The sequence below is a fragment of the Psammomys obesus genome, unplaced genomic scaffold (genome assembly GCF_907164565.1).
Source record: "Psammomys obesus unplaced genomic scaffold, mPsaObe1.curated_primary_1811, whole genome shotgun sequence".
Classification (NCBI taxonomy): domain Eukaryota; kingdom Metazoa; phylum Chordata; class Mammalia; order Rodentia; family Muridae; genus Psammomys; species Psammomys obesus.
In genome coordinates, this window is record NW_026586383.1 from 3,980,066 (window position 1) to 3,995,896 (window position 15,831).

A 15,831-nucleotide genomic window follows, 5' to 3' on the forward strand; every position below is an offset into this window, starting at 1 on the left:
CTCCATCTTCTTGTCTCACAACAGCAACCAGGAGCAGCAAGGGGGAAGCAGCAGCAGCCTTGTTCTTTCTCCTCTCCCACTCTCTGGCCTCTGGCCTTTATTCTCTCTCTGGAGTCCTCAGAGCTCCTCTCAGAGCTGGCATGAGGCAAATAGTCTGCTGCTGTGGACCATCTGAGTCAGTCCCACATCCCACACCCGGGATTAAAACAAAACCATTTTCATATCCACAACATTCAAGTGCTGGGATTAAAGGAGTACACCACTGCCCCTGGCTCCCCACCTGTAATCTTAACTTGGGAACTGGAGGCAGGCAGATCAGGATTTCAAGGTCTTCCTTACCTGCGTTTTCGTCTAGCCTGCGCAAGAGGGTGTTGGATGCCCTGGCAGTGGAGTTAAAGACAGTACGAGGCACCATGTGGGTGCTTGGAATTCGGCCTAACACGCTCTACCTGTAGACGTGACGTTCTACAGAGGAGCCTCCTGCCCCCACAGATGCTGGGATTACAGGCGTGCTCGTCCATGTCCAGTGCTGGGGACGAAAAGCCGGGGCCTGGGGCATGTCGGCTCCCACCCTCCCCTCAGTGAACCTAATTTTAGAAGAGAAATGCCCCTTCTGTGTTTAAGAGGAGTACTCAGTATCAGTACTGCTCTGTGCCCATCACACAGTGCCTGGTCACCTGTGCTTCCGGCTCTGAGCCCCCTGGCAGGGTAAGCTGCCTGGCGAACTACGACCTCAGGATTGCCAGCTTGCAGGACCATGTGCAGCGGGCGGTGGCTGCCTCGTTGCAGAAGAGTCGAGGAGGGCAGTGTGTCCTGGGCCAGGCTGCACTGGAGCCCCCTGGCTTTGAAAGGCTGGGGCAGCCACAGTAGCCTAGACGGCTTGAGTTTGATCCCTGAAGCCCACTGTGGGACTTGTCCTCCTGCGCGCACACACTCATACACACACACAAACGAAAGCACAGAGGACCTCACAAGCACGTGAACACACAAGCATGCACACACTGTTGTAGCTAGCTGGCACAGGTGAGTGACCGCTGCCTCGCGGTCTTGTCTTGCAGACTACCTTGCGGCTGTGGATAAGTGGCTGGCAGTCCTTCTGCCCAAGATGAAGCCTCTGCTCTACCAGAACGGAGGGCCCATCATAACCGTGCAGGTACTGGAGCTGAGCCAGGCATGATGGGAGGAGGGGGGAGGGGAAGGGGGAAAGGGGGGAAGAGGCAGCTGTCCATCAGCTGCCTCTGTAAATGACAGCAGGGACGCCAGAATGCAGCACTGAAAATGACACTTATTGAAATTGACTTTGGGGGAAGTAGAAACCTGTCTCTTCTCTCTCTCCTCTTCCCTCTGTCTCTGTTTCTCTCTGTCTCTGACTCTCATCTCTCTGTCTCTCTCTAACTCATCTCTCTGTCTTTGTCTCTCTGTCCCTCTTTCTATTCCTCTCTGTTTCTGTGGCACTCTCTCTCTCTCTCTCTCTCTCTCTCTCTCACTCTCACTGTCAGACAGGGTCTCATGTATCTAAAGCTGATTTCAAACTCTCTGTACCTGAGGACGACCTTGAACTTCTGATCCTCCTGCCAAACATCTAGAGTGCCGACCTTACGGGCATGCACCACCACACCGGCTTTCTGTGGTGTTGGGGACTAAACCCAAGGCCTTGAGCAGGCGAGGCTCCGCAGGTGAGCCGCACCCACAGCCCAGGATCTACCTCCAGAATCACACATGTCCTATGTGCTTAATCACACCAAAACCAAAACAATTCCAGGACACAACTGCAGCCGGAAAAACAAGCAGTTTTGTTTCTTATTTCATTTTGCTTTATTTAAAAAATTTGGATTACTTATTTTTATTTTGTGAGTATGAGTGTTCTGCCTGCATGTGTGTGTGTGCCTGGTGTCTGTGGAGGTCAGAAGAGGGCATTCGGTACCCTGGGGCTGGTGTGATCAATGCTTGTCAGTTGCCCTGTGGATGCTGGGGACTGAACCCGGGCCCTCTGCAAAAGCAACAGGTGCTCTGAACCACTGAGGCATCTCTCTAGCCATCACTTTTGGAAATCTTACATGCACTTGTGTGAGTTTCTGGGTAGTGCATGCCTTTGGGAACTCCAGTCCAGGAGGAGGTTATTATATCATATCCTGGGACATGATACAGATGGCCTAGAGCCGCTGGGTACTGTGAATCGAACCCGGGTCCTCTGGAAGAGCAGCCGGTGTTCCTGACCACTGAGCCATCTCTCTGGCTCCTTATGCTGCCTTTTTTTTTTTTTTTTTTTTTTTTTTGGTCCTCAAGGCATGGTCTCCCTACATGGCTCCCTTTCTGTCCTGGAACTCACCACGTAGATAGGCCAGCCTTGCTTCATCAGACTCACAGAAATCCGCCTGCCTCTGCCTCCCAAGTGATGGAATCAAAGGTACATGCCACCACGCCCAGCTCTATCAGTGCCCATGAGTATCTGCCTCTGTCCTGAGTGTCCTGCCAGTGCTACTCCGTTCTTCCAGGCACCACCTTATAAATGAAGACGTTCAAAGAAGGGTCTGGAGAGATGACTCAGCAGTTAGGAGCGCTGGCTGAGTGCTCTTGCAGAGGACCTGGGTTTGAGTCTCAGCACCCACTCGGCATCTCACAGCCATCTGTAACGTCAGCTCCAGGGGATCTGATGCCCTCTTCTGGCTCCTGTGGGTACTGCACACTCATGGTGCACATCCATACTTGCATGCGAACACCCATACACATAAAAGAATAATAAAAAAGTTCAGAGAGGCTCAGTGACCTGGCCAGGTTGCCTAGCTGGCAGGAGGCAGCACCGCAAGCACCTGCTTCTCCTCTTGCCCTCGTAGTGGGTCTTCCTTAAGTAGTAAGCTTGGGCTGGAACTGACGGAAAGGCTTCCTCACCTGGCAAGTGCAGGTGACTGGGATGGTTTTTCTCCCACTTCCTGTCTCGATCTTCTTCCGTGTGCTCTAGGCCCTGCAAAGGTGCATAGCTCTGGGTGCACAGTACACCCCTGACTGGCAGCAACTTTCAGCATAAGAGATCGCCTAGGTGAAACTTGAAGCCTGGTTCAGCGGCCACTGGCCAAGCAAGAGTCTGCTGACATGAACAAAGCTGTGGGGAACTGCCTGGGTCCTGGACGCCAGGGGAATGAAGTGTGGCCCTCTCTGGGGACTATGGTTCAGATTCCGGTTTATGGCGTGCTATAGGGATGAGTCCTGAGGGAGTGCGAGGGAGCGGAGCCCGTGTGGGTGACATGAGGTGACGAGGTGGCTGAGTGGGTCAGGGGTTCATGACGAGGGGCCAGGTGGCTGCTCATTGAAAAATATAACTCCTGACCCCTGGGTGCTCCTTATCTCTTTATTCAGTTAGAGTCTGCACCAAGAGGCCACAGCTTCCTGTGTGAAGACAGTGAGTCTGAAACCTGGGCATATGTCTGATCGGTGCAACTGGATCTAGTGTGTGTGTGTGTGTGTGTGTGTGTCTGTGTGTGTGCACGCATGCACACACTCACACAGGCATGTCTGTGGAGGCCAAAGGAAGATATGGGGTGTCCTGCGTCATCACTCTTTACCTGATTCCTGAGACAGGGTCCTCAGTGAACCTGGAGCTGGTCCGCAGCCGGGAAGCTCCAGAGCCCCTGCTGTCTCACCACCCTGCCCTAGCACTGAGGTTACATGTGCACGTGGACATGCCTGGCTTTTCACATGGGTCCTGAGGGTTTGAACTCCTGTCCTCATGGTTGGGCGGTAAGCAGTCTTACCCACCAAGCCATCTTCCAGCCCTGTGGAGCATCCTCCTTTGACCTGGTCTTGGGTGAGACCCACCGGTGAGCTTCCTTGTTTCAGTCCTCACTGCATCCTGAGTCACTTTCAATTTCCGCTCACAACTTTGTGGTATTTTTTGGTTAAAGAAACTTCATAAAAACTAAATGATCCAATACGGGACATGGTGACACTCACTTAAACCCCAGCACTCGGGAGGTAAGAGATAGGGGATCTGGATTTTGAGGTCAGCCTCAGGTGCCTATGAGTCCTTGGCCACCATGAGCTGCCTGAGACCTTGTCTCAGAAGCCAAACTGAAGACTTTTTCCAGTCAGTCGATATGAATGCAGGATTGTTTTAAGCAGGATTCCTGAGAGGTGTGAGCTAGCCTGGTCTACATAGGGAGTTCTAGGGGTACATGGTTCGGGGTCCTTGCTGCACAAAGAAAGAAGGGAGGGTGCAGTGAGATAGCTCAGAGGGAAAGGCGCTTGCTGCACGGGTCCGGCAGCCTGAGTTCCCTCCCAGAGCCCATGTGAAAGCAGGAGAGAACTGACTGCACCAAATTAGCCTCTGACCTCCGCAGGCATCCCATGGTACTCTTGCTCCCCCAGCATATGCGAACACACACACACAAACACACTATAAATCAGTGTTTTTACAACCAAGAAATAACACACACACACACACACACACACACCCGATTTAACGCTGCAGAAGACAGCAAACCTGCATGGTTAGGGGGAGTTTCTTGTCCTGTCCATCTTTCCAGGACCTTGTCCTGGTCCCTCTCTTCACCGCCCCCCCCCCCCGTTCACTGAGTTAACAAGCAGAGAGTTAACAAGAGTTAACAAGCAAACTACACTAAAGCAAAACCCATGTGCCTGTCACCCTGACCTCAGGAGCCAGAAGCAAAGCACGCCATACTTCAGGCATTTTCTTAAAGACATTTCTATCTCCCCCTTTCTCTTCCTTTCTGGAGCTTATAGGATGTGACTTGTTTCCTGTGTGGTATTTTCACTTCGTTCACACGTCAAAGGCCTTTTTTTCACACCTACAGTTCTTTGTACACAGTTGGTTGTTTCCAGACTTGTATTTCTGTTTATTTTATTTTTTTAAGGCATAGTTACCCTGTGTGGCCCAGACTGTTGTCAAACCCGGCGATCCTCCTGCCTCTGCAACCCTGGTACTAGAATTATAATTGTGGTTCACCATGCCAGGGCCCACCAGCCTCTAACTCAGGACTTGGCTGAAGTTGACCTTGAACTCCTGGCTCTCCCCCATCAATCGCTAATTAGGAGAATGCCTCACAGGCTTGCCTGCCTACAGCCTGATCCTATTGGGGCATTTTCTCAATTGAGACCCCCCTCTCTCTGGTGACTGCGGACCGGACCAGACAGTGTTCTTTTGGGGGGAGCCGGGGAGCCCAGAGGAGGAGCTGGTCACTATGGGGTATACTGTGTGTGTGTGTGTGTGTGTGTGTGTGTGTGTGTGTGTGTGTGCGCCACCGCACATATATGGAGGTCAGAGGACAAGGCTCAGGATTGGATTCATTGCATACTCCAGGCTAGGGTCAATCTCCTGTCTCTGCTCACCCCCTAACCTCCTCCCAGCCTGTACACCCTCCCTCCGCCACCCCATCCTGCCCTGGGAGAGCTGAGATTATAGATGTGGGCCAGCCGCCCCGTCCCACTTTTTACGTGAATCTCAGCCTGTGTACCTAGCTCCTTTACCAAGCCCTCTCCCGACCTGTTTTGACGGGCAGACATGAGACATGCAGGCTTTTCTCTGCTGTGTATATCCTGTCCCACAATGCATCTGGCTTTGATCATGTGTACATCCAGTTATGCAAATGTGTAAGGTTGCAAACAGGGGGCTTTCCCTTGAAAGCTCACTTGGGGGACTCGGCTTACGTTAGTGCGCCCGTCGTCCCAACTGGTTCCGGCTGGATCTGGGGTATGTTCTGGATGTGTGAATGTGAACCAGGAGTTTCCAGGGGTTGCTAAGGCTGCCGTGGCAGCTGCTGATTTCTCATTCTTCGTTCCGAACACACAGGTTGAAAATGAGTATGGCTCCTACTTTGCCTGCGATTACAACTACCTGCGTTTCCTGGCACACCGCTTCCGCTTCCATCTGGGCGATGAAGTCCTCCTCTTCACCACCGATGGGGCCAATGTAAAATCATTGAAGTGTGGGACCCTGCAGGGCCTCTATGCCACAGTGGATTTCGGAACAGGTCAGTGTTGGTGGCAACTAGAAAATGCCGCTGATCATTGGGTTTTCACTCAGTCACCCTCAGCGCAGCTGTTGCTTAAGTGGCCTGAGCAGCTAGAATGAGATGGGGGGGGGGGGGTCCTAGTTAGCTAGTCAGCTTTGCATTACTGTAGCAAAATGCCAGAGGCAATCGACGTATAAAGAGGGAAGGTTTTGTTTTAGTTCACAGTTGTGGAGGTTTCATTCCACAGTCTGTTTGTCTTGTAATAAGAAGAGAATGCCTCTGGGAGCATATGATAAAGGAGACCCATTTACCTCATGGCCTGAAATCTCAAGAGAAACAGTAAGAGATGGGACGGCCACCGTCTCTTTCAGGACATGTCCCCAGTAACCTAAAACCTCTTTCTTTTTTTTTTTTTTTGAGACAGTTTTTCATCGCTTAGACTGGCGTCTTACTCATGGTATAGCCAAGGACGGCCTTGAACTCCTGATCCCCTTACTTGCAAGTGCTGGGGGGGGGGTTCTAGTTGTGTGCCACTCCTACCCTCAGCACCTTTACACTGTTCTTCCACCACTATACAAGAACCAGGTGATGGGCCAGAAGACGTCTCAGTGGGTGAGGGTGATTTTTGTAAAGTCTGATGACCAGAGGTTGACTCCTGGGACCCACATGGTAGGAGGAGACAGCTGACGCCTACAGGGCGTCCTCTGAGCACCGAGAGCATTCCTTAGCACGTGCTCACTCACACGTGTGTGCTCCCACACATGTGCACACAGCACAGGCGCACACACACACAGAGTAACCAAATAAAAATGTGAGGAAAAAACAGGTGTCGCTGGTGCACACCTTTAATCCCAGCACTCGGAAGGCAGAGGCAGGCAGAGCTCTGTGAGTTTGAGACCAGCCTGGTCTACAGAGTGAGTTCAAGACAGCCAGGGCTACACAGAGAAACTCTGTCTCGAAAATCCAAAAAGAAAACAACAAAAGAAAACAGAAATGACAGAACAGGCTGGAAGTAGTCTTAGTAGGTAAGAGCACTGGCTGCCCCTGCAGAGGACCCAGGTTTGGTTCCCAGCCCCCACCTGGAGGCCCACAGGCATCCGTAACTCCAGTCCTAGGAGATGCAATGCTGCCTTCTGACCTCCATGGGCACCCACACAGATATACAAACACACACATAAATAAAAATAATGTTTTCAGTGAGAGTTCAAGGCTAGTTTTGACTGTGTAGCAAGTTCAAGGCCAGTCTGAGAGATCGGGCGTGGATACAAATTTTTGTTGTTGTTGTTGTTGTTACTGTTTTTTAAGACAGGGTTTCTCTGTGCAGCTCTGGCTGTCCTGGAACTAACTCTGAACTCATAGAGATCTGCCTGGCTTTACTTCCCAAGTGCTGGATTAAAGGTGTGCAGCACCATGCTCACTCTAAAACAAGCAACTTTTTAGGGCATGGTGGTGCAGAACTGTAATCCTGATACTCTGGCCCCAGGGGGGCAGGAGGATTGCTTTGACTTAGAGGCGAACTACAATAGACTACGTTATAAATTCTAGACTAGGAAGACTACATATTTAGACCCTGTTTCGAAAGATTCACACACAAGGGAGATAGAGAAGATGGCTCAGAGGTTAAGAGCACTGGGTGCTCTTCAGAAGGCCCCAAGTTCAATTCCTAACAACCACTTGGTGGCTCACAACCACCTATAATGAGATCTGGGGCCCTTTTCTGGCCTGCAGGTGTACGTGCAGACAAAACGTTGTATTCATAGTAAATAAATCTTCAAAAATTGAACAAAAAAAAAGAAAGAAAAATTTTTTATAAAGAGAGTCCACAGCACAAAATGAGAAGGGGGAGGGAAGCAAAGGGAGGTTGGAACCGTAGTCTGAGTGGCTGAGGTGCACAGATTATCTTCACAATAGTATTTGTTCAGCAGCGAATTAGAGTGGCCTTGTCTCCTTGTACCTGCTGATTAGCTGGTAGCTATCTGGACATCGCTGTTTTGTGTGGACAGTGCTGTGGACAAGGACGGTGTCTAGAGAAGACCGGTCCTGGCAGGGAGCAGCTAGGTCAGCCACTGACTAAAGACAGACATGGGGGACCGCCGGGGACAGAAAGGCACAGCTTAGAGAAGGCAAGACTTGTGAGCTCCCTGGGCAGGCACTCAGCCAAAGCCACGGAGCCCGCTCAGGGAGACAGCAGTGCTATGCGGCCTCCACACATGCCCCACTAGGTGGGGCGGGGCCTCCTAGAGCCCGTTCATCCCACGGGTCTTTCGGGTCTTTCGGCCTGTAGAACTCCTGTGGGTTAGGAAGATGTCTGTGCTGCTCACGTCTAGAGATTACAAAAAGGGAAAGAAGCAGGTCGGGGAGGCGGGAGACGGCCTCACTCCGTTCCAGCTGCTAATATTCCCATTGCTGTTGACAGGGCTGTAGTCTAGGCTGCCCTCAACTCCCTTCAGAGGTGAGGAGAACCTTAAACTTCCGATACTCTGGCCTCCTCCTCCCCAGCGCTGGGATTGCTCAGGCATGCGCCATCACCCCAGTTGGTGTGCGCTGGGCCTGAGCCCAGGGCCTTGTGTGTGCTCCCAGCTGAGCTACGTCTGCAGCCCAGTTTGGGTTTTTCCAGCAAATTAACGGGCCACGCATGTGGGCACATACCCGAGCTCTTGGCACTCTGAAGGCTGAGCTCCCACAGGTGCCATGTTGATGAGGCCTCTCCTGCAGTTCCGAGGATCAGTTTCTTGTTGATTCCTTACATGGCAGGAAGGGATGGCAGCCCTCCTAGATGATAAGGGATTAAATGCCATTAATTTATAACAGGGGAAGGGGAGGGACTGGCTGAGTCACTTCCTGAAAACACGTCCTTGAAACAAATTTTCTCGTGTATTTCTTTTTATTGGGGGAGGGTACTCAGCAGCCATAGGCACATGTAGAGGTTAGGGGAAGATGGTGGGAGTCGTTTTTCTCTTTGTACCGTGTAGGTCCTGGCGATTGAAATGGGGTCATCAGCGTTGGCGAGCACCTCTGCCATTTGAAGCCAGCTTGCAAGCCCTCCACTTCCTATACGTTCATATCTGGGATCAGAGTCCAGCTTGTGAAATCCACACCAGGGACCTCAGCAGGCTGTTCAGCTTCTTATGCCTGTCTTTTCTTCCCCCTCTTGTTATTTCCAGGTAGCAATTTCACAAAAGCTTTCATGATCCAGAGGAAGATCCAACCCAAAGGACCTTTGGTAAGAACCGGGGGTTCGGTGTAGAGACCCGGACTATCAGGCTTGTACTGATGCATCACAGATCCTCCCAGGGGAGGAAGCAGACTGCAGGAGAGGGTGTGTCCATCTTTGGGGTTTTCTTTTTTGTTTTTTGACTCTGGGGGCAGCAGCTGATGGGACTTAGGGGTGATAGAGCCCATCTTACCTCTCGAAGTGTCCTCGTTTGAAACTAAAGCTCTGCCCTGGAGATGCACGAAGAAAATAACCGTGCCTGGCCGGGGCGGTCTTCAACTCAGTGTGTGGGGAGGCTTAAACTCCTGAGCCTCCTGCCTCCCACCTCTTCCCCTCAGGCACAGGGAATAATCGTGCACTGCCATGCCCAGCTTTATGTGGTGAATTGAACCCAGGACTTCGTGCATACGAAGCTGGTGCTCCCCTGACTGAGCCTGTCTAGCTGAGAGTCTTGACTCTTAACTCTCCAGAGCTTCTGGTGGAAATCGGGGATTTGTTCTGCTGGGCCTGGGTGGACCTGATGGTCTGTTTCCCTCAGAGCAGCCAGGAAGCAGCAAAGTTGCAGTCCTGTTGGGAGAGACGGGCAGGGGCCTCCATCTGGCCTGCATTCTCAGTTCTTCCCTCTTGGCTGCTGCAGCCGCCAGTGTCCGTAGTCCACTGAGCCCAACAAGCCTTATCTGCAAGACAGCTCAGGTGGGCGGAGCTGTTTCATAGAACCTTTCCAGGTTGCCTTTTTCTATTCTGATGTTGAGCTAAGTCGCTTGTGAACAGATGGGCTTCATATTAGCTGGTGGGCCTCAAGATCAGTATTCACACAAACAGTGAATTGTGTGTAAAGGATGAATTTGGGGCTTTTTTTTTTTTTTTTAATGGTATAAGGTGTTAAGGGGAGCCCACCAGAGGTACCCATGAGACAAAGTTTATACCCAGTTGAAAGTCTTTATTATAGCTAGCTAGGACTACACTCAGCTATTGGGGACCTAAGTGTAGCCCCACACATTTAGACCAAGGCAAAAACCAAACCCATTCTCTTGCTCAGCAGCTGCAAGGGTAGGTTTGCTCAAGCAAGCAGTTTTACAGAAGCCAAGATAAGTTATCTGGGACATCTTGGCCTCAGAGCCTAGAATAGAGCTGGGTAATTTTCCACTGGATTCTTCATTGAAGAGATCAGATTCTAGTTAAACCTAAAATGGCCTCAGCAAGAATACAAGATTGTCCAGGTGGTGGTGGTGGCACACCGGAGGCAGAGGCAGGTGGATCTCTGTAAACTCAAGGCCAGCCTGGTCTATAGAGTGAGTTTCAGGACAATCAGTGCTACACAAAGAAACCCTGCCTGGAAAAACAAAAACAAAAAACAAGATGGAGGAAACTCTGTCTGGCCGTGTCACACAGGGATTGAATACAGAGCTTACACATGCCAGGCAATTTCTGTACCACTGAGCTGTATCCCCAGCCCTTGGGTGTTTGTGTTTCATTTCCAGGGTAGTCTTGCTAGGTAGCCTCCAGTTGGTTTCAGATTAATTATGTAGCCCAGGATGACTTCTCCTGCCTCAGCTTCCCAAGTGCTTGGCTTATAGTTATATACCACCATGCCCACCCCAACTGGAGGTATTAATTATTCATGAAAATGCCTTGCCTGACTAAATGTTTTGGTGTTGTGAGGAGGGGGCAGAGAAAGTGGAAAGTGGAAGCAGCTGACAAAACCAATGTAGCTAAAAAAACTTTTAGGAATCAGTGACGGATAGGGAAATCTGTATATGTTCAGTACTGATGCAAAGTTTGCCCCCCCCAAAAAAAAAATTCTTTTTGTGAGGAGGCGTAGAGAGAGAGGAAGAGACTGGGAGGGGAGGTGGGAAGGGACTGCAAGGATATAAAGTGAATAAAATAAATAAATGAGGAAAGAAAACTTAAAATATATAGCTTTCATGTAGACCAGGCTGGCCTCCAGCTCACTATATAGCTAAAAATCAGCTTGAATGTGTAATCCTCCTGCCTTCACCACCTGAGTACTGGGTTTACGGTGGGCACCACAACACTCATTTTTTGCAGTGCTGGGGATGGAACCCAGGGCTTTATTCATGCTAGGCAAGCATGCTGCCAGCTGAACCACGGTCCCGGATGTTTCCGACTGGCGGTGGGTTGGATCTGCAATGCAGAACACACACATTTGGAGGGTCGGCTATACTTGTATTGTGTAAGGTGAGAGGTCACAATTGGTTAGGGCACAGAGGCCCAGTATAGATGCTGTTGTAGTTGGAGGTCCTCATGGGACCCTCTCACCTCTGGATTAAGCATGTATATCAAGCTCTCTTACCACCCATTCACTGGAGACATAGACAGGGCATTACAGGGACACCTCAGCTTCATTTGAAGGTCATAAGTGTCTCCTAAGCACCACCTCCGTTTTCCCTTTTCAGATCAACTCTGAGTTTTACACTGGCTGGCTCGACCACTGGGGTGAGAGGCATTCTACAGTGGAGGCTAAAAAAGTGGCCGCCTCCCTCTATGATCTGCTCGCCCTCGGAGCCAGCGTGAACATGTGAGTGGGCAGTTGGGGGAGAGGGAGCCCTACAGCTCCGGCTCACAGTGAAGGCGTGTGTTCTCTTATTTCTCTGTAGGTACATGTTTATAGGTGGGACCAATTTTGCCTATTGGAATGGTAAGATCCACTTAACAGCCACTGGTAAAAGCTTGTTCTGTTTCTCTGGCGTGATGTGGGAGGTGGTGTCTATGGCCAGTTTTCATTTTCTGTTTTCGTTTGTCTTCTAAATTTTCTGACATGTAAGAATCTCCAGCCCAGGGATGCTGGCACACACCTGTAATCCCAGCACTCGGGAGGCAGAGGCAGGCAGATCTCTGTGAGTTCGAGGCCAATCTGGTCTATAGAGCGAGTCCAGTACAGCCAAGGCTACACAGAGAAACCCTGTCTTGAAAAACAAACAAAAAAATCACCTATATAGGGGCTGGAGAGATGGCTCAGAGGTTCAGAGCTCTGGCTGTTCTGCCAAAGGTCCTGAGTTCAAATTCCCAGCACCCACATGGTGGCTCACAGCCATCTATAGTGAGATCTGGTGTGCAGGTGGACATGCAGGCAGAATTACTGTGGGTGTGCACACATGTGGAGGCCAGGCACCACCTCACCGGCCAGTCCTCAGGCATCAGCTGTCTTTTTTATTTTGTAGATAAGCTCTCTCACTGACCTGGAACACGTACCAAGTGGACTAAGCTGGCCACTGAGCCAAGGGATTCTCCTGACTCCCCATCTCTCTCTCTCCCTCCCTCTCTCTCTCTCCAGTTACTGTATACATTTATTGATGTGTATGCGGGGGTCAAAGAACAGCTCATGGGAGTTGGTTCTCTTCTTCCAGCCTGTGGATCCTGGGGACCCAACACGATAGTCAGGCCTGGCGGAACATAGTTACCCCCGAGCCATCTCTCTACTCCCATTTTGTTTTTAAAAACCTAAAACTGACAGGTTTGTTATTGTTTTGTTTTTCTTAGCCCTGGCTGCCCTGGACTCGCTTTGTAGACCAGGCTGGCATCGAACTCACAGAGATCCGTCTGCCTCTGCCTCCCCGAGTGCTGGGATTACAGGGTGCGCCACCACGCCCGGCAAGCTGATGATTTTAAGTCACTATTTTAAATGTTCTCAAAGTAGTAAGGTTCTTGCCCTCTGCTTCCGGAACATTCTCCCACCCACTTGAAAGAAACTCCACGCTCATTCGCGCTCACTGCCCGCTCCTCCCCACAGCCCCTGGAGGTCACTAAGCTCCTTCCCAGGGACTCCCCTACTCTAGAGACTTTGTATAAACAGAACCGTATGCTGCACAGGTTTTAATCTTATTCCTTTCCCTTGGCCTAATAGCTTCAAGGCTCACCCATGTTCTGTCATGTATTGAACACCTTATTTTTGTCACTAAGTGGTATTCTAGGGTTGGTGATAGAGCTCAGTTGCTAGGGTGCTCGCCTGGCGTCTCACATTTGCACCCCGTGCACAGGCCCCACACCATGGTACACGTTTTTAATCCCAGCCCTTGGGAGGAAGAGGCAGGAGAATTGCCACAAGTTTGAGGCTAGCTTGGTCTACATAGTGAGTCCTAGGCCAGCCAGGGTTACATAGTGAGACTCTGTCTCAAAACAAAACAATAAATACATTAAAGAATATAATAATTTTAAAAAAGGTAAAAGCTGCCCTTTGCCCTCCGGTCCCTGCCCCGGCTATGTCAATAGGAATCTGTCTCCTGCCTGTCTTTTTGTTTAGTTTTCTTATCAGGATCATTCAGATTACTGACATCAGTTTACAGATAAGAATATGTGGGCTTCCGATCACCCCAACACTTCCTATTCTGCTGGCAAAGGGCAGAGCCTTTGTTTGAGCCCAGGCCTTAGCCCAAAGCCACTGCCTTCAGATAATCCCCTGCACCCTGTAGGCCCTGGGCGAACCCCAGACCAGCAGGCTTTCCTCTCCAGGCCTCTCTGAAGCTGCTGCTTTTGGCCAGCCTGGCCTGACCTTAACAGCTCTATTTCAGAGCTGCTTCCCAAAGGAGGGACCTGTCCGTTCAACCGTGAGGAAGGTGCATCTGTGTAGTGCTCATCCCTAACTCTGTGTCCACATCTGTGCAATTGATGGCTGTGCGAACTCAGGGAACACAGGGACCTGAGTTCGACCCTAGAGCCCACATTTAAAAGTTCAGGAAAGCAGGATGTGGTGGAGCACCTTTAATCCAAGAGCACTTATTTTGTTGTTTGTTTGTTTGGGGTTTTTTGTTTTGTTTGTTTGTTTGTTTGTTCTGTATAGCACTGGCTGTCCTGGACTCACTTTGTAGACCAGGCTGGCCTTGAACTCACAGGGATCCACCTGCCTCTGCCTCCCTGAGTGCTGGGACTGAAGGTGTGTGCCACCACGCCAGGCTTGGCAGAGTACTTCTTTAGATCTGGTCTATAGAGCAAGTCTCAGGGCTACTAGAGCTCCACAAAGAAACCTTGTCTTAAAAACAAACCACACAGAGATAGAAAGAGAGAGAAAGGACAGAAGGAAGGAAAAGAAAAACTAGGTAGTAGGCCTGGTGAGGGGAACATCTGTAACCCTTGAGCTAGAAAGAGCAGGCAGGCAGGTGGCTATAGCTGATGAGATGCCCTGTCTCCCAGACCAAACTGAGGGCCAGCCAGATGGTCGAGTTGCTAACAGTTCTTGCTGCCCAGCCTAAAGACCTGAGTTTGAGCCTCAGGACCTATATGGTGGAAGGAAGAAAAAACAACAACAACAAAAAAGACTCCTGAAACTGCTCTCCATGTGAGGACCATGGCATATATACAAACAAAAATAATTTACTCATTTCTCCATCCATTCAAAACAAGATGGCTCCTGGCTTTCACATGCATATGAACACATATGTGTGCCTACCTGCACATACGTGTGTACCTGCATGCAAATGTGCACGCATGCACTCACACACACATACAGAACTCGAAAAACTTCTCAGTCTCCAGGAGACCCATTGGAGCCATGTTCATTTCACCCAGACTGTTGCATTGCATTTGTGTCTGAAAGTTACTTTTATTTTTTGTTTGTTTGTTTTTGGTTTTTTGAGACAGGCTTTCTCTGTATAGTAGATTCTTGGCTGTCCTGGACTCACTTTGCAGACCAGGCTGGCCTCGAACTTACAGAGATCTGCCTGCCTCTGCCTCCCCGAGTGCTCGAATCACAAGTGTGCGCCACCGCACCTGGCCTGGAAGTGACATTTGTCAGATTCTGTGGCACACTACACACTGACCGTGCCCCATCCCCCTGCCAGGCTCAGGCAACGTCTGTCTGTGAGGAGTATGAAGCATAGTGCAGATCTAGTCAAATAAGAAAATCCCCTCAGAAGGCAGGTGTGAGGCCAGCCTGGTCTACAAATCGAGTCCAGGACAGCCAGGGCTACACAGAGAAAACAAAAACAACAGCAAAAAGAGCCATCACGAATCGCTTCATTCTCACCTGTGTTCGTGGCAGAGTGCAGTTGAGCTAGAAGGGCAGGGCCCAAACCTTGCTAATTCTAACTGCAGTAGCACAGTTAGAATTCCATCCCAGCACTTCGTAAACCAGTCTTGGTGATACGTGCCTGGGATCCCAGTTACACACCTGGGATCCTAGATACACACCTGGGATCCCAGCGCCTGAGAGACACACCTGGGATCCCAGTGCCTGAGAGACACACCTGTGACCGCAGACACACACTTGTGACCCCCAGACACATACCTGTGGTCACGGGTACACACCTGTGACCCTGGCACTTGAGAGGTAAGAGGGAGATCATCCTTGGCTGCATAGCTTGTTTGAAGCTACCTGGATCTTGTCTAAAGGAAAGAAATGGAAGAAAGACCATCTCCGCTCCCCACCCCACTTTAGGAACCAGGGCAGGGCTCAGATGTTTCTACGGACTCCCTGTGTCTCTTAAGCTTAGATACATTTTTAGAGGGCTGGCCAGGCCTGCACGGAGTCTAACTGAGCACCATCATTGACAAGCTTGGACGTCTAGACCCTGCACTTCAAACAATAATCGAAAGGGAATGCTTTCTCTGGTCATTTTGTGTAGCCAGCCCTGACCCTGTCCTTGTCACAGGTTGAGTTCCGGGGAAGTTGCACTGGTTTTGCGTCTGATAGCGGTG

The 15,831-nt window shown here is 50.5% G+C and overlaps 1 protein-coding gene across 1 annotated transcript in view; it reads left to right on the forward strand.

Moving 5' to 3' along the window:
• Glb1 (galactosidase beta 1) overlaps positions 1-15,831 on the forward strand; it is a 70,130-nt gene that overhangs the window by 20,800 nt on the left and 33,499 nt on the right. Inside the window, exons 5-9 of the mRNA XM_055601776.1 lie at positions 1,059-1,153; positions 5,804-5,984; positions 9,131-9,189; positions 11,598-11,719; positions 11,799-11,839. Of these exons, the coding sequence (XP_055457751.1) occupies positions 1,059-1,153; positions 5,804-5,984; positions 9,131-9,189; positions 11,598-11,719; positions 11,799-11,839 (498 nt within the window). The remainder of the gene's footprint in view (positions 1-1,058; positions 1,154-5,803; positions 5,985-9,130; positions 9,190-11,597; positions 11,720-11,798; positions 11,840-15,831) is intronic.